This window comes from Macaca nemestrina, chromosome 3, assembly GCF_043159975.1.
Source record: "Macaca nemestrina isolate mMacNem1 chromosome 3, mMacNem.hap1, whole genome shotgun sequence".
NCBI lineage: Eukaryota > Metazoa > Chordata > Mammalia > Primates > Cercopithecidae > Macaca > Macaca nemestrina.
The window spans coordinates 38,463,731-38,490,884 of NC_092127.1; the positions used below are offsets into that span (position 1 = coordinate 38,463,731).

Genomic DNA, 27,154 nt, shown 5'->3' on the forward strand with positions numbered 1-27,154 from the left:
GAAAATTGGAAACTCTAAAAAATTGGAAGGCTGAGCATGGTGGCTCATACCTGCAATCCCAACAATTTGGGAGGCCAAGGCAGGAGGATCGCTTGAGTCCTGAAGTTTGAGACTAGCCCGGGCAAAATAGGGAGACCCTGTCTCTACAAAAAAAAAAATTAATTTGCTGGGCATGGTGGCATGTACCTGTAATCCTAACTACTTCAACTACTTGGGAGGCTGAGATAGGAGGATCACTTGAGCTCAGGAGCTCAAGGCTGCAGTGAGCCGTGATTGCACCACTGCACTCCAGCCTGGAGTACAGAGCGAAACCTTGTCTCAAAAAAAAAAAAAAAAAAAAAAAAAAAGAAAGAAAGAAAGAAAAGAAAAGAAAAGAAAAAAGAAAAAATTCGGAGAATGTGCTGAAGAGTATTTGGTTTGAAAGAAAATCCATACACTTAAAGCACTCTATATAGCCAAATTAAATTTCCATGTTTGCTGTAGATCTGTTCTCATTCTTAAGGGGATTTTATCCAAATGTTTTGTTATTGTTGGCAAGAAAGCAGATTCTGAATCCACCCTCGTGATTTGTTTTGTTCAGTCTTGGCTTTTGGAACAAAATAATAACCACTTACTATTTTGCCAAAAATTTATTTCTGCTAATATATTTCTTGACAATTGCACAATAATCTTGACTGTCATGAAAATTACTTTGTTTAAAATGTAAGTATATGAAAAAGTATAAGTAGATAAGACACACAGATACGCAACACACACACACCATTATTTATATGTATTAAGCTAAAATATGGCTCTATGGCAAAATGTGAAATCAAAATATTTGTATACTTTGAGGGAAAAGATCAAGCCAAGAACATGTGTTTCAATTTGTTTTTCATTGTCAAGAGGTGAGGGATGGGAAATATTGTGAGTAATGGATAATTTACCCTTACCCTCAGATTATCAACTATATGAGTTCTTAGGAGTAACATTTTATAAGTACTGTGTATCTATATTTACACAGGAATGTAACACAGATAACACTAATAGTGAATTTGGGGGAAAATTTTTAAAATTTCCCCCAGCAGATAATCAAGTCTTTTCTTGAATTTTAATTACTGGTTCAATAGAGAAGTGCTATGAGAAGGCATTCGTATTTTCTTAGAGCAGAAAGTGTAAAAATGACTGTAGAATTTCCTGTTTTAACCAAGAATGAAGGAGAGCTATGAGCCATTTGCTTCCTGAGTGGCCACATTCCAGCTGTGCAGACTGGTCATAGCACATCTGCCAATCAGAACAGGCCCTGGAGGGAAGCCCTTGGATACTGAGTCTTGTTTACACGCATCGTGACTCTGTTTCTCCCTTCCTCTTGTGTGTTGTACCACTAGGAAGATTAGTGGGGAAATTTGCTATTACATGCCTAAATAAACTATGAAGCTAGGATCACAGCCACAGCAAATGATGTTCTGGACAGAGTTTTAGCTCGACTTTAGCCACAGGTAAGAGTTGTTGCTTTGTTATATGAGGATAGCTAATCTGTATTCAGTTTCTGGCTTTACTTTGAGACATTATACTTCATTTTTGTAGCGAAGTTAGCAGGCTAAAAACTGGAGAAGAATGATTGAAAGAAATGACGTAAATGTGCCCTGCGTTACTATGACTTTAAAATCTTAATGCTCATCAAATGAAAAACATGATATTTTCATTTAAGGGAGGAGTAAAACCAAGTTAAATTAAAACAGAAAAGTTTTAAAAGCTGCAGTAATACTAAGTCACAGTGTAGAGAAATTGGAACCAGAAATGTGCTAACACTCTGTGTTTGGAAAGCATTATATCTAAGCAGACATGCTTTATTGTGGATCTTTTTACTTACTAGTCTTTCAGAGAACAGTGTTTTCGTGAGTACTAACTCTTTGGCTTTGACAAACATTTCTTTTTTATTATGAACTCATTCAGAAAGAATTGTTACATATGTTTAACTGTATAAATCCTATTCCTTTTCTTCCATATTTCTTTCTAGAAGTTTTAGAGTATGTTTCATAATCCTCTTATTCTGTTCCACCAGCAATAAAATTAAGGAAAAACTAAAAGAATTCCTGTCTAATCTTTACGTTGCCATTAAATTCTATCTTGTTAGCATTAATTCAGAAGATACTATAGAAAACTGTATTTTGATAATATTCCATAGGATTTTTTCTTAAAGTCATTGCTTAGGATATGTTGTGGTTTGTATATTGTTTTACATTGTTTATTTTTGCATAACACTGTGGCCTTTTACTTCATTTATTTTTAAATCTTAAGCATATAGTGGAGGAAAAATTGTTATTCAGATTCAAAAAAGACAACCTGTGGGTTTTATGATTATTTCTCTTATATATGATAGTCTCAAGGTTGATTAATAGCATTTTACAGCAGTCTAGAGAGGCACTTTTGAAAAGTTCAAGCATCTGTGCTCTTATTTCTTACCCTATAGCAGGGTTTCTTGACCTCTGCACTACTGACATTTTGGATGAGATAATTCTTTTGGTGAAAGGGACTGCCCTATGCATTGTAGGACCTTTAGCAACATTCCTGCTTTCTACCCATGAAGAGCTCCCTTCTTCCCAGTTGTGACAATCAAAAATTTTATATGGAGGGCACATTATATCTAATTACTGGAGAAACATTGAAATCCAACTTCTGAAACATTCTGGGTGATAGATAGTTAAGGGTGAAGCTGTATTGGTCTTAGTATTTGCAGATGTTGTAGCTGACTGTTCATTTTTTCCCCCTCCCCATTCTGTTAGAAGCTTCTGCCAACCATGATTCATGGAATGATTTTTTTGAGCTGAGTAATCTGTGGCTTTGCAGTTTCCTTGCTTTCTTTCCTTAGCTAAATCTCTTCTAGTGTTAGCAAAGTATTTAGCACGGGAAAGATCTTTTAAAATGAAATAATACATGTAACGATACGTTTTCCAGGTAGATGATTTTAACAAACCATAAGCTTTTATGCCTGTCCTTCGTTGTGTCTTTTCTGCCTCTGTCAGGCGAACTGTAATGAAGAGCCTTATAGTTAGGAAGACACAACTGCCTTTGAACAGTCCTTTGTGAAATCTAATGGTATGGCAGCTGGTATTTAAAAACTTCTTTCCAGAGCTTTTAAAGAACATTTTCACATGTAACCATCTTCTTTCTCTACAGATCGCAACGAACGAAATAAACCAGAACACCGTTCTTCAAGGTATGAATTTACAGTATCTAATAATTCTGTATAAAGTTTCTTATTTGAAAAGTATTGTTGGGAGGCAATGTAAGTGTCCTCTTTAGAGTTACTGTCTATTGGAATCTTCTGTGGCATTCAGAGAAGCTTCATAAGGGAAATCTTGTTCGTTCTCTGAATAAAAATTTCATATAAAACTATTGACTACCTGGAAAACATGTTTTTTTTAAGAATTCCTATCAGTGACAGATATATTTTCATAAAAATTATTTTACTCTCATTTCTTTATTTTTGTGACTTATTTTCCTCCCCTCCCTGTAACCAGTATTTTTATAAGTGTGTATTGCTGTTTTCCTAATCATAAAATGAATATAGGCTCACTGTAGAAATTTAAAAGATATTTTAAAAATACAGAGCATGAAAAAAGCAGAACAAAACAAAACCCAGACTGCCTTCCATCAGCCAGCGATGGCTGGCTATTGCTAAAATTTTGGTACGTTTCTTTCTAGACTTTTAGATTATATGTGTGTATATATATTCAAATGGATTATTTTATATTTTTGTTAGGTATTTCAAGTGGCGGGGAAGGTTGTATCACTTAAGCTCTCAACCACACTGAGTGTATTTCATTAGAATTCTCTGACACTGAAGAGTACATTAAAAAATCCTTGTCAAAGTTAGAGATGAAATACTGTCTGACTTCTCATAGGCAGGACTGACAGGCTATATTTAATATTTTTAACCCAGTACTATGAAAGATTATAATTTTTCTAATATTTATTTCTTTTTGTTCCACATTCCACCACCTTTTAAAAATATTTTATGTTGTGGGAATTGTTAATGTACTCATTGGGTTGACTGCTTTGGTAAACCAAATCCTCATTGACCTCAATCAATAAAAATATAAAATCTATAAACATTTCATTACTTAGAATAGCAATGCATTTTGCAGAAATTGTCAATCAAAATAAGTTAGTGAGACCTAATCTGAGAGAAGAATATAGCTGGATATTTAGAATATTGACTGATTTTTGTTTTCCAGGTACAATTTACATATGTTAAAATTCATTCTTTTTTGTGTATAATCTTATTAGTTTTGACAGGCATGTACAATTATGTATCTACCACCATAATCATTAAACAGTTCATAAGATTCTTTTATTTTAGATACCTAAAGAAAAATAGCAGCCAGGCATGGTGGTTCACACCTGTAATCACAGCTACTTGGGAGGCTGAGGCAGGAGGATCGCTTGAGCCCAGGAGCTCACAACTAGCCTGGGCAACATAGCAAAACACTGTCTCATCTCTGTTAAAAATAAAAATAAGGCAATGTTAGAGAAAGGACTTTGACAGCATGCTTAACTGTGAGTGACATAAAGTTGGAAGGGTAAAAAATACTTAGGATGGTAAAAACAGGATCCCTAAGAACTTTGACATTCTGAAGATTGGACTGAACTGAGCAATATGAATTTTAATAGGTGCAAATGCAAATCCTTAGAATGAAACACCAGTGGAACATAAAAAGATAAGGGAGATGTGACTTAGCAATATTTTTGAAAAAGTCTGAAGGACTTAGTTCTTCATAAATTCACCATGAATCAAAAATCTTATGTCATTACGTCTACCTTCCCCCAAAAAAGTCTGCACTGATTTGATTACACTGAAAGAAGTTTAGTGTTCAGTCTAAAAGTGGTAGCTCTAGATCATACTTTTTTTTTTTCTTTGAGACGGAGTCTCGCTCTGTATTTCAGGCTGGAGTGCAGTGGCGCAATATCGGCTCACTGCAAGCTCCACCTCCCAGGTTTACACCGTTCTCCTGCCTCAGCCTCCCAAGTAGCTGGGACTACAGGCGCCCACCACCACACCTGGTTAATTTTTTGTGTGTTTAGTAGGGATGGGGTTTCACCCGTGTTAGCCAGGATGGTCTCGATCTTCTGACCTCATGATCCACCCGCCTCAGCTTCCCATAGTGCTGGGATTATAGGCATGAGCCACTGCACCCGGCCTAGATCATGTTTTTGATATTCCATTCAATTCAGGGTCCATAAGACCTTGAAAATTTTAAGTATGCAGTGGATTGGCTATATAGATACCACATGGGGACCTTAAAAAACAAAACAGAATCCCATGCCCCACCCCAGAGATTCTGTTTAATAAGTCTCGAATGAATCCTCAAAATCTGTATATTAAACAGTGATTCTGATGCGTAGTCAGGTTGGGGACCACTGGTCTAGAATATAGCAGCGGAGTTGGGACAGGGAAGATGAAAAAGAAGAGTAAGATAAAAGTCAAAGCTAAACCATAGGAAGACTGGTGTGAGGAATTGGGAGAACTTAACCCAGATGTAGAAGTTTGGGGAAGTGCATGGGATGGAAATGATAACTGACTTCAAACACCCAGAGGCTGATACGTGGAGGAAACTAGCAGAATTCTTCCTAATAAATACTGTTCCCTACTAAGAGGAACCCTGGCCGCTGGAGGAATGGCAGATTCTGGGTCTGAGCTAAGGGAAAATCAAGATGATCCTGGACATCTAGTTGTGGTAGAAAGCTAGGAAGTGCTCAACTAATGGGGTCATGTTGAAAAGAGAGATGGTAGCATCAAGGGATTTTCACTGGCCAAATTTTGGGGTAATTTCAGTATCCAAAAAAATGATGATAATGGATCCCATGTAGAAGAAATGACAGAACTTAGAAAATCATCATTTTGTAATTCTCAAAGTAATAGTTGATGCAGGCAAAGATCATCAGTGGCAGCTAAAACTTCTGTAAAAAGTTGTTGGGAAACCAAAAGATACCAGCTGCTGTTAAAAAAAAAAAAAAGAAGAAGAAAAGGTTATTGGGAAAAGTTGTTAAAATATCACCCCATAGATCAATTTTTAATTGCAAAGGGGGAAAATTTACCATTTCAATGGAGAGACCTAGTGGTCACCATCTAAATCAAGTGGTCAACATGTATATTATCACTAGTGAGATAAGTAGTACACTTATGTAGTAGTCCTAGGGAAAAAAAAAATGCTGGGAGAATATTCCAGATAACAGGAGACCAAAGAGGCCGGGCGCGGTGGCTCACGCCTGTAATCCCAACACTTTGGGAGGCCAAGGCACGTGAATCGTTTGAGATCAGGAGTTCAAGACCAGACTGGCCAACGCGATGGCCAACTCCGTCTCTACTAACAGTTAGCTGGGCATGATGGTCCACACCTGTAATCCTAGCTGCTTGTGAGGCCAAGGCGGGGGTTGCAATGAGCCAAGATCACACCACTGCACTCTAGGCTGGGCAACAGAGTGAGACTCTGTCTTGAGAGAGAGAGAGAGAGAGAGAGAGAGAGAGAGAGAGAGACCAAAGATATATTGACAACCAAATCTAATATGTGAATTAAAAAAAAAAAATCTAGGACTAAAAAGTCCCAACTTTAAAAAAGGTTGGGGAGGAGAGAATTTAAACATGGATGTTATTTTAAATAATATTTTATTAAACATTACTTTTTAAGGTGTAGAATAGAAATGTCATTATGCAGGAGAATGTGATTCTTAGGAGATATATACCAAAGTATTAATATAAGGGTGATAGAGTTTTATGTTAGCAACTAAATCTCAATTCAGGGGGAAAAAACCCAGGATGAGCAATAAAGAAGCAGATATTGGAAACTATTAATAATTGGTGAATAGATGAAAGGCATATCGGTGTTACTTATACTGTTTCTTCAGCTTTTTTGTAGACATGAAAATTTCAAAATAGAAAGAAACAGTGGAGAGAACTGTTGTGTGTGTTCCTGGGAGTCCCGGAGGACGGAATGCACCTCTGTGGGTGGAACTTGGAGGGAGATATATTTCTACACAAAATGAGGAAGAATTTCCTGACAGAGCTGGTCAAAAATGGAATGGGCTACTCTGTGAAGTAATACTGTCAAAGAAAAGCTAAACAAGCTAGCACTGGAAATAAAAATAGAGAAGATTGACGCATGGCTAAGTCATTATTCTAGATGGCTCCAGCTCCTTGCACACTAATAGCCAATAAATATCTCTTGTGAGTCTCTATTCTGGCTAAGGATACAATAGAATATCAGAAGAAGTCTCCAGGTTGATGTAGGGTCCATTATTGTGGACTTACACTCCCAATCTCTGAGAATCTATTGACCCTAAAGTGAAGTTCCCAGTCTTTACAGTTATATTTTAGGCAATGCTGTGGTACTTTTGAGGGTATTCGGAAAGTATTCTCTGTATTTTTAATCTCTTATTTATACTTTAGTATAAACAAGTTCTTTAGTACTGTGTTACTGGTCTTGGTAACCCTGGCACTTAGTAGATTGCCTGGCCCACAATAAACAATAAATAACTGTTGAATAAATAAATGCCAAAGGTATTTTGAGGAGAGAAAGGGAAATGGCAGTATTTTTCCCTTGCAAATCAGGAAGAACCTGACTCTCAAAAGCTCGCCCACAACTATTATTGGATATGTGTGTTACAACAGCAAGAAGTAATGCCCTATAAGAAAGGGGAAATGTTTTTTTCAGGAAAGGCCTTCGTTTTCTGTCCAGGGTATCTACTGACATTGGCGGTGACCTGTTCTTCTCCTGCCATCCTCAGCTGAGCAGGGCTACCCTGCCAGGCCAGCAGTGCATCAAGCAGATTAATACCTGCTGCATCAACAGAGCAGAAAGAAGAAAATATAAACAAAAAGTCATTTAATTTTGGTATGTTTTTCGGTTCTCAGGCCACTCAGCAACAAGAATGATGGGCTCAAAGCCCCGCAGGGATAACAGAAATGCATTTCTCTTGTTTGTGTTTTTAGAGACCACGCACTCCTATAGCTTTCATAGTAAGAGGTGAATAAATCTGGGACGTCTGCCTGTTCTTTCACTTCAGTGCTAGACTAAGAAGGAAAACATAATTCTTGTCAAGTTAAAGGAAAAGTTTTATCACATGTAGGCCAACACCAAGACCCCAAGCCAAAGGCATCCTGGGTGTTTTTTGATTACTTTGTTTTGATGTTGATTTGCTTGCTGCCGATTGATTGATATACATGTGAGAAATATCTAAGTTGTTCTTGTCTCAACCTTATTAGTTTAAACACACCATTTCCCAAATTGATGTCCCACAGAACTCTCTTCTGTAGATTATTAATCAGTATGTCAAGAAATAAGTGTTAATATGCAGAAAAGCTTATGAAATGGCGAGTTAAAGAAAATTAGACATATTTCTTTACTGTGATGCTCCTCAGAGTCTTTGATACACTCAAGTACATTATAAAACTCCAAGTGAGAGCTATACTACACACCCATTTGAAAATTTAGTTGAATTTATAACTTCTTTTCCCAGACATAGCTATTAATAACATCTAGAAAAAAGTACCATGGAATGGCAGTTTGGGAAACTAATTAGAGGGAAGTAGGAGCTAAAGATAATAAGAATGTTAAGCCCTATGGCAGTCAGTGCCACGAACAGAAAATTAAGAGCTCTTTTTACCACCCCACCAGCTCTAAATAATAGATCTTGATGACTTAGGGGTCTGAATTACCACCTAATTCATCTCAAATGTTTTACCTACTACAAGGAAATATTTTACAGAAGCAAAAAAAGAAGGTGGCAAAACAAAGAACCTTAACTCTATTTCTCAAAAATTGTCATTTGAATCTTGGCCTCCCTAAAGCCTTCTTACAGTCAGCTGTCATAATCCCCTTTGATATCCATTAATAAAATTAAATGAAATTTCATTAAAAATCATAGAAGCCTATTATGGGGAGGGGGGAGGAGGGTGGTGGTATTGGGAGTTATACCTGATGTAAATGACGAGTTGATGGGTGCTGACGAGTTGATGGGTGCAGCACACCAACATGGCGCAAGTATACATATGTAACAAACCTGCACGTTGTGCACATGTACCCTAGAACTTAAAGGATAATAATAATAAAATAAAATTTAAAAAACATCATAGAAGAAAATGGAAATTCAGCAAAGTGATTCTAAAATGTGTAAGGAAGAGCAAGACTAACCAAGGCAATTTTGAAGATCAAAGAGGAGAGGTGGACTCTTGTAAGTAATTAAGACAGTTTTTTGTCAGCAAACATAGAAATAGGTTGCTGAAGCAGACTAAAGAGCCCGCAGACATAGATGAATACATAGAGTTCTGTGTCACGTGATATGATAGAGGCAACATTACAGATCAGTGAGGGAAAGCAGATGTCAACAGATGGTGCTTGAATAACTGATTATCCATATTTTTAATCTGCACAGAATTTGATTTATCTTACGACATGAGATAAAAATCTAAAGAAATGAAAGAAGTAAAATGGAAACATTTTAAAGAAATGTATAAGAATATCTTTATGAGGTAGAGTTCTTAAGGTTCAGCAAATACAAACCATGAAGAAAAAGATTGATAAATCTGACTATGTGAAAATTTAAAATGTATGTACATGAATACATCAGAAGCACGTGAAAAGGGGAGTAATGACTGTGCAGTACACGTAGGCGACAAAAGTTAGTATCCAGGATAAAGAAAAACTATGTATAAGGAAGAAAAAGACAAGTAAATATGGGTAGGGGACACATAAAAGATGAAACCTAAGTAACCAGTTAATATAGGAAAAGATTCTTCACCTTGCTAGGATTAAGATGTGCGCTAACGTGATAATGAGATACCATTTCACTTCCATGGAATTGGCACAGAAATCTCAAAGACTGAAAATACCAAGTACATATGAGAGTATGTAATTTGGTACAACTGTAAGGAAGACTTTATTCAGGACCATCATGATAGGTATAGGGACAACTGCAATGAGGTTTTGCAATGGGGGAGATAGGTCGGGCTCAACTCATGAGCAAGTGGGAATTTATAGTAAAGGAGCAGGGTGTGGGGATCAGTGGATAGAAAATTACTGAGAGGAAACATCGGGGATCAAGGGGATTAAGGCTAAGCTGACATAATAGGATTCTTGTTGAAGTCAGACCAGGGTAATTAGACATCACCAGGAGGATGGTGGGGGATTGAACCTGATCAGGTGTTAAGAGTAATCTGATATTGAAGATGAGGATTCTTGCTAAACTGACTTACTGCCAAAACTGGATTTTACAAGGAAGTACACAGATGGGACTAGGAAGAGATTCAGAATCTTTGTCAGTTCAGAGTAGCCCTGTTTGAATTAAGGATATGTAGTATGTGAGAACATGGATAAATCTCATAAACATAATTTTGGATGACAGAAGCAAGCTGTAGAAGGATAGATACAGTATAATACCATTTATATAAAGCAGAGGTCAGCAAATGGGTCAAATCTGGCCTGCCACCATTTTGTAATTAAAATTTTATAGGAACTCAGCCATGCCCATTTGCATATCATCTTGGGTTGCTTTCACATTACAACAGGACAGTTGTTACCAACAAGGACCACATGGCAAAACACAAACAATACATTGTTTGTTGTATATTTTTATGACTACATATAGGTACTAAAAGTATGAAAAGATGTGCGGAAGTCATAAATAGTGAAATTAGAATATTGATTATCAAATGGATGGGCCGGGAAAGGATCCACAGGGAGCTTCAAGTGTATCTTTACTGCTTTATTTCTTAAGCTAAGTGATAGGATTTGCAGTATTATCTATACTTTTTTAAACTCCTAGAAATTAGCTGGGCATGGTGGCTCATGCCTATAGTCCTAGCTGCTTGGGAGGCTAAGGTAGGAGGATTGCTTGAGCCCAGGAGTTTGAGACTGTGGTGAACTGTGATCACACCACTGTATCCCAGCCTGTGTGACAGACTGAGGCCCTGTCTCTTAACAAAGGAAAAAAAAAAAAAACTCTGCATATTTTCATAATTTTTTTTAAAAAATGCCATCAGGAGACCTTGAATCCTATAACAGTGAAGAAGATGTTTTTATAGGGCATGAGTATAAAATTGAGTGAATTCTTTTTAAAGAGAAAAATTAAATAGAGGAAATAGTCAGGAATGTTCAGAAAACAATTGATTAAACACTTTTCAGATTTTACCTCTACTTATAGTCCTGCTCCCATGTCTCCTTTTACCAGAAGCATCTTGTATTTCTCTGAGAATTTTTGTCTCCTTTTTGTCACTTAAGAGTTCTACGAGTATCTCATGAAAACATTTTTTAGTAGTACAGAAACGTGTGGTGTCTGTCTTTATCCCATGGGTGACTTAGGAGTGGTGGTTCAGTGTCTGTCATAGTCTGCTTTCTATGTGTATATATAGCATATATTTAAATAATATTTAGAAAAAAATGGGGCTATATGTGTGTATGTGTAGTATGTGTGCTTATATGTATGTTTGTATATCTATATATATACATATATATGTATTTCTGTCAATTTGCCTTTTTCACTTATTTAGAAAGTATTACCATGTCAGTTTCCACTTCATTATTTTTTTAACTACTGCATAAAAATTTCCAGTGTAACCTTATTATAATTCATTTAACCAGCCCTTTATTGATAGCATTTAGGTTGTTTCCAATTCATTGCAGTTAGAAATGATGTTGCAATAAGCATCTTTATGTTCATATCTTTGTGTATAGATATGTAGGAAAACCTTTATTGTTCTTCCAAGATAGATTTTTTTAAGTTCTTGTTTTCATTCACAATTACTTTAAGTTTTTAAATACTATATACCGTACATGTCTGTTTTCTTCCCAAATCTCAGATAGCTTCCTGGTGTTTGGTACTGTTCCAAGTTCTCTAGAGCCCATTACAACTTCCCTCCCCATAGTGTGACCTGCAATGTCACCCAGCACAGGGAGAGACTGAAACAACATGCAGAATGTTTGTAGCGCATAGTTTAGTACACTCCTAGTTAATAGTTGGTGATGTTAAAACTTATAGCAATCATTATATCATTAAGAATTTGAAAGGGTCGGCCGGGCGCGGTGGCTCAAGCCTGTAATCCCAGCACTTTGGGAGGCCGAGAAGGGCGGATCACGAGGTCAGGAGATCGAGACCATCCTGGCTAACACGGTGAAACCCCGTCTCTACTAAAAAATACAAAAAACTAGCCGGGCGCGGTGGCGGGCGCCTGTAGTCCCAACTACTCGGGAGGCTGAGGCAGGAGAATGGCGTGAACCCGGGAGGCGGAGCTTGCAGTGAGCTGAGATCCGGCCACTGCACTCCAGCCTGGGCGGCAGAGCGAGACTCCATCTCAAAAAAAAAAAAAAAAAGAATTTGAAAGGGTCTTGGTTCTCTGCATTGGTATCCTGTTGTTGATCTTATGAAGATGTTGTTGAAGATTTTATTTTGACACTTAACTATCATCACATTGTGGTTTAAATAGATTAGCTAAAAGCAAAAGATTTAATTTATTTTAGCTGTTCTCTTTTCTAAGTATATCTATCAAAATACCATGCTCTGCTGAGGTTAGTTTAATACTGTAATTCTGTAGTATTTCCCTGACCATATGTTTTGATGTCTGTACCTCTATAAACTATGGCTGTGTGTAATTACTTTCTGGCATTATGTTTTCTAAGCTATAAGAGAAACATTACTTTTGCTGCAGCATCTGTAATGCCATAAACAATGTGAAACATTTCAATGTATACAGGTTTTGTGGGCGGGAAATTCTTTTGCAAAGGAAGATGTGAAAGGACCATTAACATTTTTTTGTCGTCCTGCAGAGAATACACACACACACACACACACACACACACACACACAGTGTTGTTTTGTTGTGGTTTTCAGAAATGTAACTTTAGCATTTCTCCCTAGTGTGATGGGAATGAAAATGAAGCATTTATATGGTGTATCAGTTGGGTAATTGAAAAGTTTTATTGGCTGGTCTACCACTGCCATGGTACTTAGTGTGGGGCTTTTCTGAAGTTGTTTCAAATTAAACTATCAGCAGGCAGTTAACTTTGGAACAGCAGCTGGTCCTGTGTTTATTGCTTTTTCTCAAGATGGGCATGTTGGCCACCCATTTCTCAGCAGTCTAGGGCGCATGGAACTCCTGGACCTTAAACTTTTTTCATCCTAATTCTTTCCTCTCTTCCCTTGGGTTATATTTTATATTAGTTATTTACCTTTCTGCAGTGTAATTTAGAAGTAGTTGTTTATACAGTTCTACAGAATCTCGGTTAAACAGCCTGTAGTCAAGTGAAATTTGTATACACCTTTGTGGCCCTCAGTCTGTCCTTAGGTTATGGTTTTACTCCAACTAATAAATATTCTTGTGTAAGTGGACTTTAAATTTTTATTCAAATATTTTCCCTTATTGAACACAGCATACATTATGTTCTTCAAATGTATTGATTATGACTGTATGCCACAGAAGTGTACCAGGTAATTCCTGGAAAAATCTTAGGACAGAATTGCTGAACAGTCGTTCATTAGCTCAGTCACCTCCTGTCTCATCAAAAGTAAACTGCTGTTGATCGGAATTCAGTCTTGTCCTTAAAGGTAACACCCTGGCCAGGTGCGGTGGCTCACGCCTGTAATCCCAGCACTTTGGGAGGCAGAGGTGGGCGGATCACGAGGTCAGGAGTTCGAGACCAGCCTGACCAGCATGGTGAAACCCCCGTCTCTACTAAAAATACAAAAATTAACCGAGCATGGTGGCATAATCCTGTAATCCCAGCTACTCAGGAGGCTTGAGGCAGGAAAATCACTTGAACCCAGGAAGCGGAGGTTACAGTGAACCGAGAGTGTGCCACTGCACTCCAGCCTGGGCAACAGAGCAAGACTCCGTCAAAAAAAAGGTAAAACCCTTTCCTGAAACCAGAAATCAGGCCTGGTCCCAAGAATTCAATTTCAAGGTTAGAAGTATCTTTGTTGATTAGCAGCTCCTCTGCATAATAAATCCGAGCATTCATTTCTGCCCTCGTAATAAGTTTTTGCCACTTCTAATCTCATTTTAGTTGTAGGCCATGTTTCCAGAAATGCAGAGTGAGCAAACCGGCTCTTTTGCAACACTTCTAAATGCAGCAAAATTTAAGGCAGGAATCTGAAAGGACTCGTTGGTGACCTTCCTTCCTTTTGGACAGGAGGATTGAGAATCAGTATCCTTTGTTAATTAAAAAAATAAAAAATGAAAGGAAAGTATCGATTGTTTGAAGCCTTCAGAGTAACATTGTGTCTACAATACAAACGGTCCCTCAACTATAAACCTGTTTCCTCAAGATAATGTTTTTCCTTGGCACACTGCCTTCTGCAGGCAGTTCAGGGATGCTATCAAGGAATGACAGGCAGGACTTAAAGTTTATCACTATCTATTGCCCAGTAGTTTCTCTTGGTTACGGATTCTGAAGAGAAACTCAAGGTAGAAGAAGCCTTGTAGACTGAACTACGGTCTTCAAAATATTTTCATGAGGCTGGATGTGGTGGCTCACGCCTGTATTCCCAACACTTTGGGAGGCCAAGGCAGGAGGATTGCTTGAGGCCAGGGGTTTGAGACCAGCTTGGGCAACAGAAAATTTAAAAATTAGCCAGGCACAGTGGCATGCACCTGTAGTCCCAGATACTCAGGAGGCTGAGGCAGGAGGATTAAGCCCTGAGCCCAGGAGTTCGAGGCTACAGTGAGCTAGGATTGTACCACTACACACCTGGGCAACAGAACAAGACTCTGTCAAATAAATAAATTCATATTATTAATTCCTGTCTCCCCCCCACCCCGACCCAAGACAGGATCTTGATCTGTCACCCAGGCTGGAATGCTGTGGTGCAATCATGGCTTGCTGCAGCCTTGACCTCCTGGGCTCAAGCAATTTTCCCACCTCAGCTCCCTAAGTAGCTGGGACTACAGGTGTATGCCTCCATGCCTGACTAATTTTCGTATTTTTTTTGTGGAGACAGAGTTCTACCATGTTGCCCAGGCTGGTCTTGAACTCCTGGGCTCAAGTTATCTACCCACCTCTACCTCCCAAAATACTGGGATTACAGGGGTGAGCAACCACTCCTGGTCCCAGTATCTTAAAATAAGACAGCCATGAAGTTTGCCACGTCGATTGACTCTTCCTTTCACAAACAATTTATCTGTAGCATGCAATGCTGTTTGATACCATTTTACCTACAGTAGAACTTCTTTCAAAATTGGAGCCAATCCTGTTAGATCCTACCACTGCTTTATCAACTAAATTTATTCTAAATCCTTTGTTGTCATTTCAGCAATGTTTACAGCATCTTCACCGGGAATAAATTCCACTTTCTTTGCTCATCCAGAAGAAGGAACTCCTCATCCACTGAAGCTTTATCATCGGATACATCAATTTGGTCACATCTTTAGGGTCCACTTCTAATTCTAGTTCTCTTGCTATTTCCACTACATCTGCAGTTACTTTCTCCATGGGGGTCTTGAACCCCTCAAAGTCATCCATGAGGGTTGGAATCAACTTCTTCCAAACTCCTGTTAATGTTGTTACGTTGGCCTCCTTCCGTGAATCACAGATATTCTTAATGGCATCTACAATAGTGAATCCTTTCCAGGTTTTCCATTTACTTTGCCCCAGTTCATCAGAGGAATTACTATCTATGGCAACTATGGCCTTACAAAATATATTTCTTTAATAATAAGACTTCAAAGTCAAAATGACTCTTGATCCATGGGTTGCAGATTGGATGTTGTATCAGCGGGCATGAAAACAATATGAATCTCCCTGTACATCTGCATCAGAGCTCCTGGGTGACCAGGTGCATTGTCAATAAGCAGTAATATTTTGAAAGGAATCTTTTTTCCTGAGCAATAGGTCTCAGGAATGGGCTTAAAAATACTTAGTAAACAATGCTATAAACAGATATGCTGTCATCTAGGCTTTGTTATTCCATTTATGGAGCACTGGCAGAATAGATTTATCATAATTCTTAAGGGCCCTAGGACTTTCAACATGGTAAATGAGGCCAGATGCCCCTCACACGTATAATCCCAGCACTTCAGGCAGCCAAGGCAGGAGGATTGCTTGAGGGCAGGAGTTTGAGACCAGCCTGGGCAACATAGCAAGACCCTGTCTCTACAAAAAATAACAGCGAGGTATGTTGGCATGTGCCTGTAGTCCCAGGGAGGCTGAGGCAGGAGGATTGCCATGAACCTTGATCACAGCACTGTTCTCTGGCCTAAATGACAGAGTGAGACCTTGTCGCTAAAAGATAAAAAATTATTTAATGGTAAATGAGCATTGGCTTCAACTTAAAGTCATCAGCTGCATTAGCCTCTAACAAGGGTCAGCCTGTCCTTTGAAGTTTTTAAGCCAGGCATGAACTTCTGTCTAGCTAGGAAAGTCCTAGATGGAATCTTCTTCCAATATAAGGCTACTTCATCTACACTGAAAATCTGTTGTTCAGTGTAGCCACCTTCACCGATCATGTTAGCTAGATCTCCTGGATAACTTGCTGCAGCTTTTCCATCAGCACTTGCAACTTCACCTTGCACTTTTATGTCCTGAAGACAGCTTCTTTCCTTAAATTGCATGAACCAACCTCTACTAGCTTCCCACTTTTTTTGTGCAGTTTCCTCACCTATCTCAGCCTTCATAGAATTGAAGAGAGTTAGGACCTTGTTTTAAATTAGGTTTTGGCTTAAGGGAGTGTTGTGGCTGGGTTGATCTTCTATCCAGACCACTAAAACTTTCTTTATATCAGCAACAAGGCTGTTTCAGTTTCTTATCATTCACGTGGTCCGTGGGATAGCACATTTAATTTCCTTCAAGAATCTTTTTTTTTTTTTTTTTTTTTTTTTTAAATTACAGCTTTGCTAAATGTGTGGTGCAAGAGGCCTAGCTTCTGGCCTATCTCAGTTTTCGACCTGCCTTCCTCACTAAACTTAATCATTTCTAGCTTTCAACTTAAAATGAAGGAAGTGCAATTCTTCCTTTCACTTGAACACTTAGAGGCCACTGTAGGATTATGAATTGCCCTAATTTCAATATTGTTTCAAGGAATAAGGAGACCCAAGGAGAGGGGAAAAGATGGGGGAACTGCCAGGGGAACAGTCAGAACACACACAACATTTATCCATTAAGTTCACTATTTTTTTTTTTTTTTTTTTGAAACAGAGTTTTGCTCTTGTTGCCCAGGCTGGAGTGCAATGGTGCAATCTTGGCTCACTGCAACTTCTGCCTCCTGGGTTCAAGTGATTCTCCTGCCTCAGCCTCCCGAGTAGCTGGGATTACAGGCATGTGCCACCATGCCCGGCTAATTTTGTATTTTTAGTAGAGATAGTCAGGCTTTTCTTGAACTCCTGACGGCTGAGATGAGAGGGTGGGTTGAGCCTGGGAGGTCACAAGGCTGCAGTAAGCTATGATCTATACTCCAGCCTGGGTGACAGAGCAAGACCCAGTTTCAGTAGAAAAAACAACAGCAGCAGCAACAAACAATTAAATTTTGTTACTACAAAAAACAAAATAAAACATGCCTATTATAGAAAGTTTGTAAAAATACAAAAAAGGGAAAAAAATCACTAATAGTCAATGATAATTGCTATTAGTATATTGGTGGTTCAGTCTTTCTTTTGTGCATCCCTGGTGTACTTTAAAAAAAAAATTGGGTGGCCAGACACGGTGGCTCACGCCTGTAATCCCAACACTTTGGGAGGCGGAGGCGGGCGGATCACGAGGTCAGGAGATCGAGACCATCCTGGCTAACACGGTGAAACCCCGTCTCTACTAAAAATACAAAAAATTAGCCGGGCGTGGTGGCGGGCACCTGTAATCCCAGCTACTCGGGAGGCTGAGGAAGGACAATGGCATGAACCCGGGAGGCGGAGCTTGCAGTGAGCCAAGATGCATGCCACCGCACTCCAGCCTGGGCGACAGAGTGAGACTTGTCTCAAAACAAAACAAAACAAAACAAAACAAAACTCGGGATGGGATGTATAAACTTATTTTCATAAAACAATAGTTTATATAAACATTTTCCCATAACATGATTTTCATGGCATTTCATCATGCAGTATACCAAACTTTATTTTTCTATTATCAGACGTTTAGGTTATTTCAAGATTTTACTATTATAAATAATCCTGTAATCAGATTCTTATGCCTGTATTTTTATGGACCATCACTGATTGTCTCCTTGTGATAAATTCCTAGCAGTAGAATTAATGGAACAAAAAATATATAAACATTTTAAGGCTTTTCATATATACTACCAAATTGTCTTAATGAAGGGTTGCATTCTTACCTCTGTAACATTCTTTGAGGTTCTTCCCTTTCCCTGTGTTGTTTATGTATGAACCAGAAGAAAATGGTCCTATGCCATTTGGCCATAGCTAATAGAACTCTGTTCTAGAAGGTGTCCAATAAGACTAGTGTTTCTTCCAGTGTAACTCATATTTTTATGTTAGAATGCTCAGATTTTTTTAACCCATTTCTGTTATTTTTATTTCTGATCCCAAAAGAGTGCTTTCCAAAAGGGGTCTTGTGCTAATCCACAGCCTCTGGAAATCTGTATGCTCGGAGCTTTTCAGAGGCCTTTCTGAAGCCATTCAGGAGTCAGATCACCTGGATTCAAGGCATAGACACCAGTGCATAACCCTTAAGCCTGTATTTGAAATCTGGACTGTCTGTGCTCAAATTTGGGGAACTTTTAGGGTGATCTAAAATGAATTTTAAAAATACTCTCAGGTCATGTCCAAGTTTGGAGGCTTTTTAGGGCAATCCAAAATGATTTTTAAGAAATCCTTTTTTAGGCTGGGTGCGGTGGCCCATGCCTGTAATCCCAGCACTTTGGGAGGCCAAGGTGGGCAGATCACTTGAGGTCAGGAGTTTGGGACCAGCCTGGCCAACATGGTGAAACCCCATGTCTACTAAAAATACCAAAAAATTAGCTGGCTGTGGTGGTGGGCACCTGTAATCCCAGCTATTCAGGAGGCTGAGGCAGGAGAATCACTTGAACCCGGGAGGCAGAAGTTGCAGTGAGCCAAGATTGCGCCACTGCACTCCAGCTTAGGTGACAGAGTGAGGCTTTCTCTCAAAAAAAAAAAAAAAAGAAATACTTTTTCAGCTGTTTGGTTTCTGCCTGCATTGGTAGAACTACTCAGAGAAGCTGTGGAACAGTGTGTGAAGTACTTAGGTCCAGGCATCAGGCTGACTGGGTTAGAATCCCAGTTTCACCACTTGGGAGCTGGGTTCCCTGGGCAAGTTTCTTAATCTTTCTTTACCTCAGTTTCCTCATCTATAAATGGAGCTAATTAAAGTACCGATCTCTTGGGGTTATTATAATTATTTAGTTGCTTTATCAGTCAGGGTTCAACCAGAGAAACAGAACCAGTAGGAGATGTATATTAAGAGATTTACTGGGGCCGGGAGCAGTGGTGCACGCCTGTAATCCAAGCACTTTGGGATGCCAAAGTGGGTGGATCACCTGAGGTCAGGAATTGGAGACCAGCCTGATAAACATGGTGAAACCTCGTCTCTACTAAATACAAAAAATTAGCCAGGTGTGGTGCCACATGCCTGTAATCCCAGCTACCTGGGAGGTTGAGGCAGGAGAGTCGCTTGAACCCGGGAGGCAGAGGTTGCAGTGAGCCAGGATGGCACCATTGCACTCCAACCTGGGCAACAAGAGCAAAACTCCATCTTTTAAAAAAAAGAGAGAGAGAAAGATTTATTGCAGGGAAATATTTATGTGATTGTTGGAGCTGATTTAAGCAAGTCAGCATTTCGTAAGGCAGGCCCCCAGGAAGGGCAGGCTGGAACTCTCGTCCATGGATGGACGCCGCCATCCACAGGTGAAATTTCTTTTCGTTAGGGAAGCCTCAGCTCTGCTCTTCAGGCTTTTCAACTGATTAAATCAGGCCCACAGAGATTTGGTAGGACAATCTCCCATACCCTGATAAAGCCCCATCAACTGATAGACTTTCATCACACTGACATAATGCCTTTGTAGCGACATGTAAATTAATGCTTCATTAAATAATTGGAGACTGTAGCTTAGCCAAGTTGACACATAACATTGATTATCATAGTTGCTTTGGACCTCAGTTAAGCAGACTAAACCCACTTGGAAATGATTTTCAGTGTTATCTCTGCTTTTCAAGGTCGGGGCTCTTCAAGTCTCTGTAACCCAGAAGTTCTTTCTGACATATCAGTTTGATGTTTGTTAGTTTTGTCATAAGAAACTACAATTGCATTATTATTGTCCTCAAGGATTCTCAACTCAAGCCAGGGTGTGTGGTCATGATGGGATTCTGTGAAGGAACATAAGCCAGCATCTGCATAAACACCTTGATCCAGGCGCTATTTGCTCTTATACATTTGTGCCATCCCTTCGTGCTTGGATAAGCACACTGTTACACATGCCTGCTTTATATGCACTGGTAAAGTCTGGAGTTGATAGGAACTGTTGAGAGTCCCGCAGGCCTCTGACATAGTGGCAAAATATTACCTTTGGCTACCTGAAGAAAAGATACAGATTTGGTCCTCTCTTTTCACTAGTGCTAATTTTTCCACACAGTGATCAACTTCCTTTTGGGAAGCTCATTGCATTTCTTTGAGCATAACCTAACCTCCTCTCATTCTGAATGTAGGATGTCATCTTTGCCCTCTCACTCAACGTAGGAAAAGATAGACCACTCAGAAGTAAAACAGCTAATGGAAAAAGCATGATAAACTGTTAGGCTACTTCCCGGTGGCCTTGGGTTTCAAAGCTTTTACCAGTCACTCAGGAAACAACCCCTGTAATTGCTCCTCTTGTAGATTCTCTAGGCCTGCATTTCAGTGTTAGTTTTTTTCCATAGTTTTGAACGATAAGATGGTGATGCACTACTACTAAATCGTATCTCATGCAGTAGTGGTGGTTGCACTGCATCCCTGAGAACTGCCTCCCAAGCCTCCAATCTCAGCTGAAGGAAAGGCACCTGTGGCCAGGTTTCCACATGGTCCTACCCCATTTGGCCATAGTTGATAGAACTCTATCCTATAGGGTGTGCTAATCAAGTTTTTTCTCTTGAAAGTTTAAACTAAAAGACAGAGCTGACAGCCATGGTTTCTGGAGCTTTAAAATTATTTAGATTTGGGGTTGGTAGGATATGCATGCTGATGAACACCGGCCAGGGATGCCAGTGAATGAACAGGGAGTTCAAGTGAAGAAGACTGCGAAAACTGAAGCAGAGATGATGTGGTCCCAGAGAGGAAGTGAGGAAGAATGAGAGCGTGCACGAGAAGCTGCCTTGTTTCCCAGCACTGCCCAAAGTTTAGCTGTACTTCCTGTTCATACCCATTCCCAGGATACCTTTGTGTGCTCATAATAAAAACTCCTTTAATTTAATTCAAATTTAAAGGGGTTTTGGTTGTTTTAACCTCATAAGACAATGCAATACCATTAGAAGAAATAATGATAAAATTACTGTAATTGAAAGTCACATACCTAACATACTCACATTGGTTTTAGGACTACCAAAACTATAGCCTTGATTCTAGAATTTATTTCCATATAGATTAGGATGCCATGAATATATTGAGAAAATAGAGTAGGGTAGTACTTTACAGTATTTATGGAGAAACAAAAGCCATGCCATATAATATGTTGTGTGAAGAGGGAAGTGTATTGCTTGTCTTATGAACAATGACATCAGATCTATGCCAGTGAGCAATAGAAGACTTTATTGTTTTGTCTTTTTTCATCAACAAAAGGCAAAACACACACACAGACACAAACACACACACACACACAAAACCCTTCTTTAATGTAGGATTTTCTAAAACAACACAAAATACAGCCAGACCTGTAAATATCCAATCATTTATTTGTATATACTCCCTGACATGTTATATTTTATGAATAAATCCCAGGAGTGATAAAAGTTTTAGATCATTTTCTGATACTATTGAAGATTCTGTCCCCTTTCCTCCACCATTGCCTCTGATTTAAATCTTCCAGCCATGGGATGTTCAGTGAAAGAAGACAGTACTTAAGATTCTTTGGTAATTAAATCACAACTCTCACTTAATGTGTTGTGTGTGTGTGTGTGTGTGTGTGTTTTCCTCTCAGCATTCAACTGTATGTGAACTTTTTGTGAGATAGTAAAGCGCAGTGGCAAAGAACTCTGGCCCTGCCTGGAGCCAGACTGTCCAAGTCCCAATCCTGACTTCACCATTTACCAGCTGTGAGTCCTTTGACTTTTAAATTATGTAAACTCTTTTCTCATCTCTAAAACTGGGATAATAACAGTACCTTCTTGTAAGGGTGGATATGTGGATTAAGTGAGTTAAGAGATGTAAAACCATTAGCATAGGTCAATTAGATTAGTTATTTCTTTATTACTATTGGAATGGATTAAATATCAAGTCCAGCTCCCTTTACTGCAGTTGGATTAAGTAATTGGTTCTTATTAAATGAATTTAAATTGGAATCTTGGAGTGTTTTAAGTTTCATATTTTAAAAATTTTAGACCTAGTAGGTAGAATAGAGATCATCCAATCCAATAATGTCATGTTACAGATAAGGAAACTGACATGTGATTATACTCATGGAGTGAGTAAAGGCAGAGCTGAAATTGGGCTTGTCAGACCCCCAGACTCCTCACACAGTTCATGCTGTGTCTGACAACCATCACGGGGATGGTCCTACATTCTCTGTGTCTCCAAGAATTCACTGATAGCCTAAAACAAACAGATGGTTTATGTACAAAGACAGGAATGCCAGCAAACAATCAAGAAGAGTTCAAGTGTAGCAGAAGATGTGAAGACTGAAGCAGAAATTATGTGTTTTCAGAGAGAAAGTGAGGAAGAATGAGAGCTTGCATGAAAAGCTGCCGTGTTTCCCAGCACTGCACAAAGTTAAGCTGTACTTCCTGTTTGTACAAATTCCCAGGATACCTTTATATGCTCACCTCTTCCCTCTTCTCTTTGGCCTTCGGTTTGCATAAAGAACAGACTTGGCCGGGTGGCCTCAGTAACTCATGCCTGTAATCCCAGTACTTAGGGAGGCTGAGGTGGGCAGATCACCTGAAGTCAGGAGTTCGAGACCAGCCTGGCCAACATGGTGAAACCCCGTCTCTATTAAAAATGTAAAAATTAGCCAGGTGTGGTGGTGCGCACCTGTAATCCCAGCTACTTGAGAGACTGAGGCAGGAGAATCACTTGAACCCAGGAGGCACAGGTTGCAGTGAGCGGAGATCACACTACTGCACTCCAGCTTGGGCGACAAAGTGAGACTGTGTCTCAAAAAATAAAAATAAAAAAAGAACAGACTTGATCTCAGTATTTAAATAAGGTACTGCTATATTTCTTTAGATAATGATTGTTAAAAATACCACCTTTGAGTTTCCCATAGATTTGTTCTGCTTAAGCCTGAGGCAAAACCGCAACTTAATTTATGTAAGCCTGATGTGGGAAAGATCATGATTTTAAAAATAACATCTCCATGAAACATTGATGAATCTGTATTTGACATCAAACAGCAGATATACTAGAGTTTCTGTGCTATGATATGTTTTGAAAGTGAGATTCACTTATATTCAAAAGATATTTATCATGTGTGAATAGCATTTTGCTAGGCACTGAGGTAGTTTATACTAAATGTAAAGACTTGGAACCCTAAAAAATAAATCTACAGAAATTTTCGCTTCACCCTGATTTACTATATAAACCCTATTAAGGGTTAGCAGTCTTCCTGCCTCCTGATTTTTTTCTTCCTTTTACTAGTACTTCTTTGTAAAATACCAACCCAGATAGTCTATCTTTGTATGGAGCTAGCTAGTCAAAGTGGTAAGTCCTGTGAATGGGCCTACTTGACCTCACTCCTCAATTTGGACATGACTTTACCTTAAGAAAATATTTAGGTTTTGACATCATTTTTGCTAACAATACTGTCACTCAGTGTTATGCTAATTCGTGTAGGACTTTTTTCTATTACTTTCTATAAACCTCTTACAGATAAAACATGGAAAAGTAGAATTTATACCAGACTAGTTTAAAAACATATTGTGACAAATGTAACATATTAATGTAAGATGAGAATAGTAGGGAAAACAGTGTGGGGTATATGAGAACTTTCTTCACAACTATTCTGGAAATCTAAAACTAATTTACAATTAAAAGTTTATTTAAAAAAAATCCTCCCCCAAAAACATACACACAAAATTACTACGATGAAATAAATTGCAGCAATTTAGTATTAGTATGGTGACCAGCTTTTATTCTGTTTCCCCAAATAATATAAAATAAAATGATCAAGGCTGAATTATTTCAGTAAGAGAAAGGTCATTATTCTTTAGAAAGTCCTCATTTGAAAACAAACATCTCTAACAGCAGAATAGAATTAGAAGGGAATACAAGTACAAAGTCTTGGTGTTAAAATTTTAAAACTGAGATTAAAATTATTATTTGAAACATTTTGATGCCTCAGGGTCAAAAACAAACCAAAGACAGTTCCTTGGCATACTTTTATCTAGAGCACAAATGACCGTCATAAGTTGGTGGGGCTCGCATCCCCACCTGAGGGCAGTGGTTCATCTTTGTATCTCCAGCTGTGGTCCGACACCATGAGGTTATCAGCGATCAGTGAATGTTTCCTGAACTGAGTGGAGAGGAAACATTTTCACATGAAATAAAAACAACAGAGAATCTGAGGACCTCTAGAAGTTTATTCCTTTTTGAAGCTACTTGCAAAAATAAATAAGCTAAAGAAAACCTGTCTGGTTAGGATCTGTGCATTGGTGATCTTCACACTGTTTGTCTTCTCAGGCTGCTGAAGTCATCCAGTAGCCCCGATCCCCACTGCCAAGGATTGTTCCGCGTCAGCTGACTCTTCCTGGAAAAGGGCTGGTGGCGATGACGGGGCCAGTGGCACTGACGCTGCGATTGCTTGGGGTCCTGTCATGGGAATTCCACCTGTCTTTTTCAGGCCTTTGGTGTTAGGGCTGTGGCCTGTGGGAATGAGGTGGGATTAGGAGTAAAGCTTGGAAGTGAGTCTTAGATCCTAACCCCACCACCAACAGTCATGTTTCTCTTTACTCATTTGTCTCCATCTCCTCTCCCCCTTCAACCCCCCAGCATTCTTGAAATTTTAGGCAGAATTCCAAATAGCCTCTGACATAGTTCAACTTAGACCGAAACAGTTTTATAATCTCTCCTGGGAAAATTGAAGCCCCGGTTTTAATCGTCAGAGTATTTGGAAGCAAAACGTACAACTTTATCACACTAGTTTTGGGTGTTTAGAAGGGCCCTCATGCTCTGTTACTCCATTAATAAAACATAAATACTTGATACCTAAATAGATGGAACCTAAAGGTAGTGGAAATTACTAACGACTGTATCTTGTGTTTTGAAAGTAAGGTGGTTAAAAAGAAGTCTTTCTGTCTGCCTACGTACCTGTCCCTCCATCTATCCATTCACACCTTCATTTCGGTTGATTTCTATCATTAGGAATTTTTCCAACATGAAGGGCCATGACACAAGAGACAGTTGGCATATCTTATAGACATTCTTATGGTGACACAGATATTGGTTACAGGTGTGAGGAGGATCATCTTTAGTACAACTAAAAGTTGGAATTAGTACTGGACTGTAGTGCCACGTCAATTCTAAAAATGCCAGCACTGGACTAGCTGGGAGTTTGAGGAGCAACTCTGGCTTTGGCTGCTATAGAGAAGCAGATGTTACTATTCATGTATGCATAGTCTTGCCACTAAGAATCTATTTTATTATTATTATTATTATTATTTTGAAATGGAGTCTTGCTCTATCGCCTAGGCTGGAGTGCAGTGTCACTGTGAGGTGCCTCACAGCAACCTCCACCTCCTGGGTTCAAGCAATTCTCCTGCCTCAGCTTCCCAAGTAGCTAGGACTACAGGCGCCCACCACCACACCCCACTAATTTTTTGTATTTGTAGTAGAGATGGGGTTTCACTGTGTTAGCCAGGATGGTCTCAATCTCCTGACCTCATTATCCACCCACCTCGGCCTCCCAAAGTGCTGGGATTACAGGCATGAACCACAGCGCCCGGCCTTATTGTTATCTTTTTTTGTTTTGTTTTGTTTTTTTTGAGTTGGAGTTTTGCTCTTATAGCCCAGGCTGGAGTGCAATGGGGTAGTCTCAGCTTACTGTAACCTCTGCCTCCCAGGTTCAAGCGAATCTCCTGTCTCAGCCTCCCCATTAGCTGGGATTACAGGTGGCCGCCACCATGCCCAGCCGATTTTTGTATTTTTAGTAGAGACGGGATTTCGCCATGTTGGCCCAGGCTGGTCAGGAACTCCTGACCTCAGGTGATCCTCCTGCCTCGGCCTCCCAAAGTGCTGAGATTATAGGCATGAGCCACCACGCCCAGCCTAATTTATTATTTTTTAAAGTTTGATTATACTTTACCCTCTCCTTTAATTGTATTTCATTGAAATTGGCATTCATGGTTAGTTCTATATTTGTGATACTATTTTTTAAACACTCCAGATATTCCTAGGTGGTTCCACATTTTCTAATCTGTATTAAAATTACCTGTTTAAAAAAAGTTGTTTACTTCTCTGTCTTCTGTACTTAAGTGTAATCTCATTGAATAGAGGGACTCATCTTGTTTTACTTTTGTTCTCAGCACCTAGGAAAATTGCTGGAACATAGAAAACACTTGGGAAATAATATCTAAATTGATGCTTTTAAATTTCTAAATGTCTATATGGATTTAATTGGATTATTAACGCCCTGTATTTTTATTGTATGTTAGAGCGTTAGGGGTATGGGAAATACAGAGATTTGAAGTTGTGTGCAGGCTCTAATTCATTTTTGTTATTCACATCAGGATTCTGGGGGATTTTCAGCCCTATAATGGCATCTACATGTGACTTTGAACTCAGCCTGCTATTTCCAGAAAGTGATTGATTGGCTGGTGGTTTGGCTGTAATCTTCATTATTTAGAGGTCATGAATTTGACATGAACCAGTGAATTTATTTTGCTTTTTTTTTTGCTATAGCAATTTTTAAAAATAGCATACAAATTATTAAAGTAATTATAAAGCTTGAAAAATTCAGAGACACAGGTAGATGACAAATCATTCCTAATTCTCTACCTCTTAGAATCAACTATTGTTAACATCTGGGGCCTGTGCAGTGGTAT

At 39.0% G+C, this 27,154-nt stretch overlaps 1 protein-coding gene across 20 annotated transcripts in view; it reads left to right on the forward strand.

The window, feature by feature from the left end:
• The window catches only part of LOC105463471 (SH3 domain containing 19), a 197,048-nt gene that overhangs the window by 92,111 nt on the left and 77,783 nt on the right, over positions 1–27,154 (forward strand). For 7 of the 20 annotated variants that reach the window (XM_011710564.3, XM_071092928.1, XM_011710566.3 and 4 more), the window contains one exon: positions 3,160–3,199. In XM_011710564.3, the coding sequence (XP_011708866.2) occupies positions 3,160–3,199 (40 nt within the window). Of the gene's footprint in view, positions 1–1,287; positions 1,479–1,861; positions 1,878–2,824; positions 3,079–3,159; positions 3,200–27,154 lie in introns of those variants that run through there. The other 13 variants (XM_071092929.1, XM_011710567.3, XM_071092934.1 and 10 more) reach the window with 7 other exon arrangements.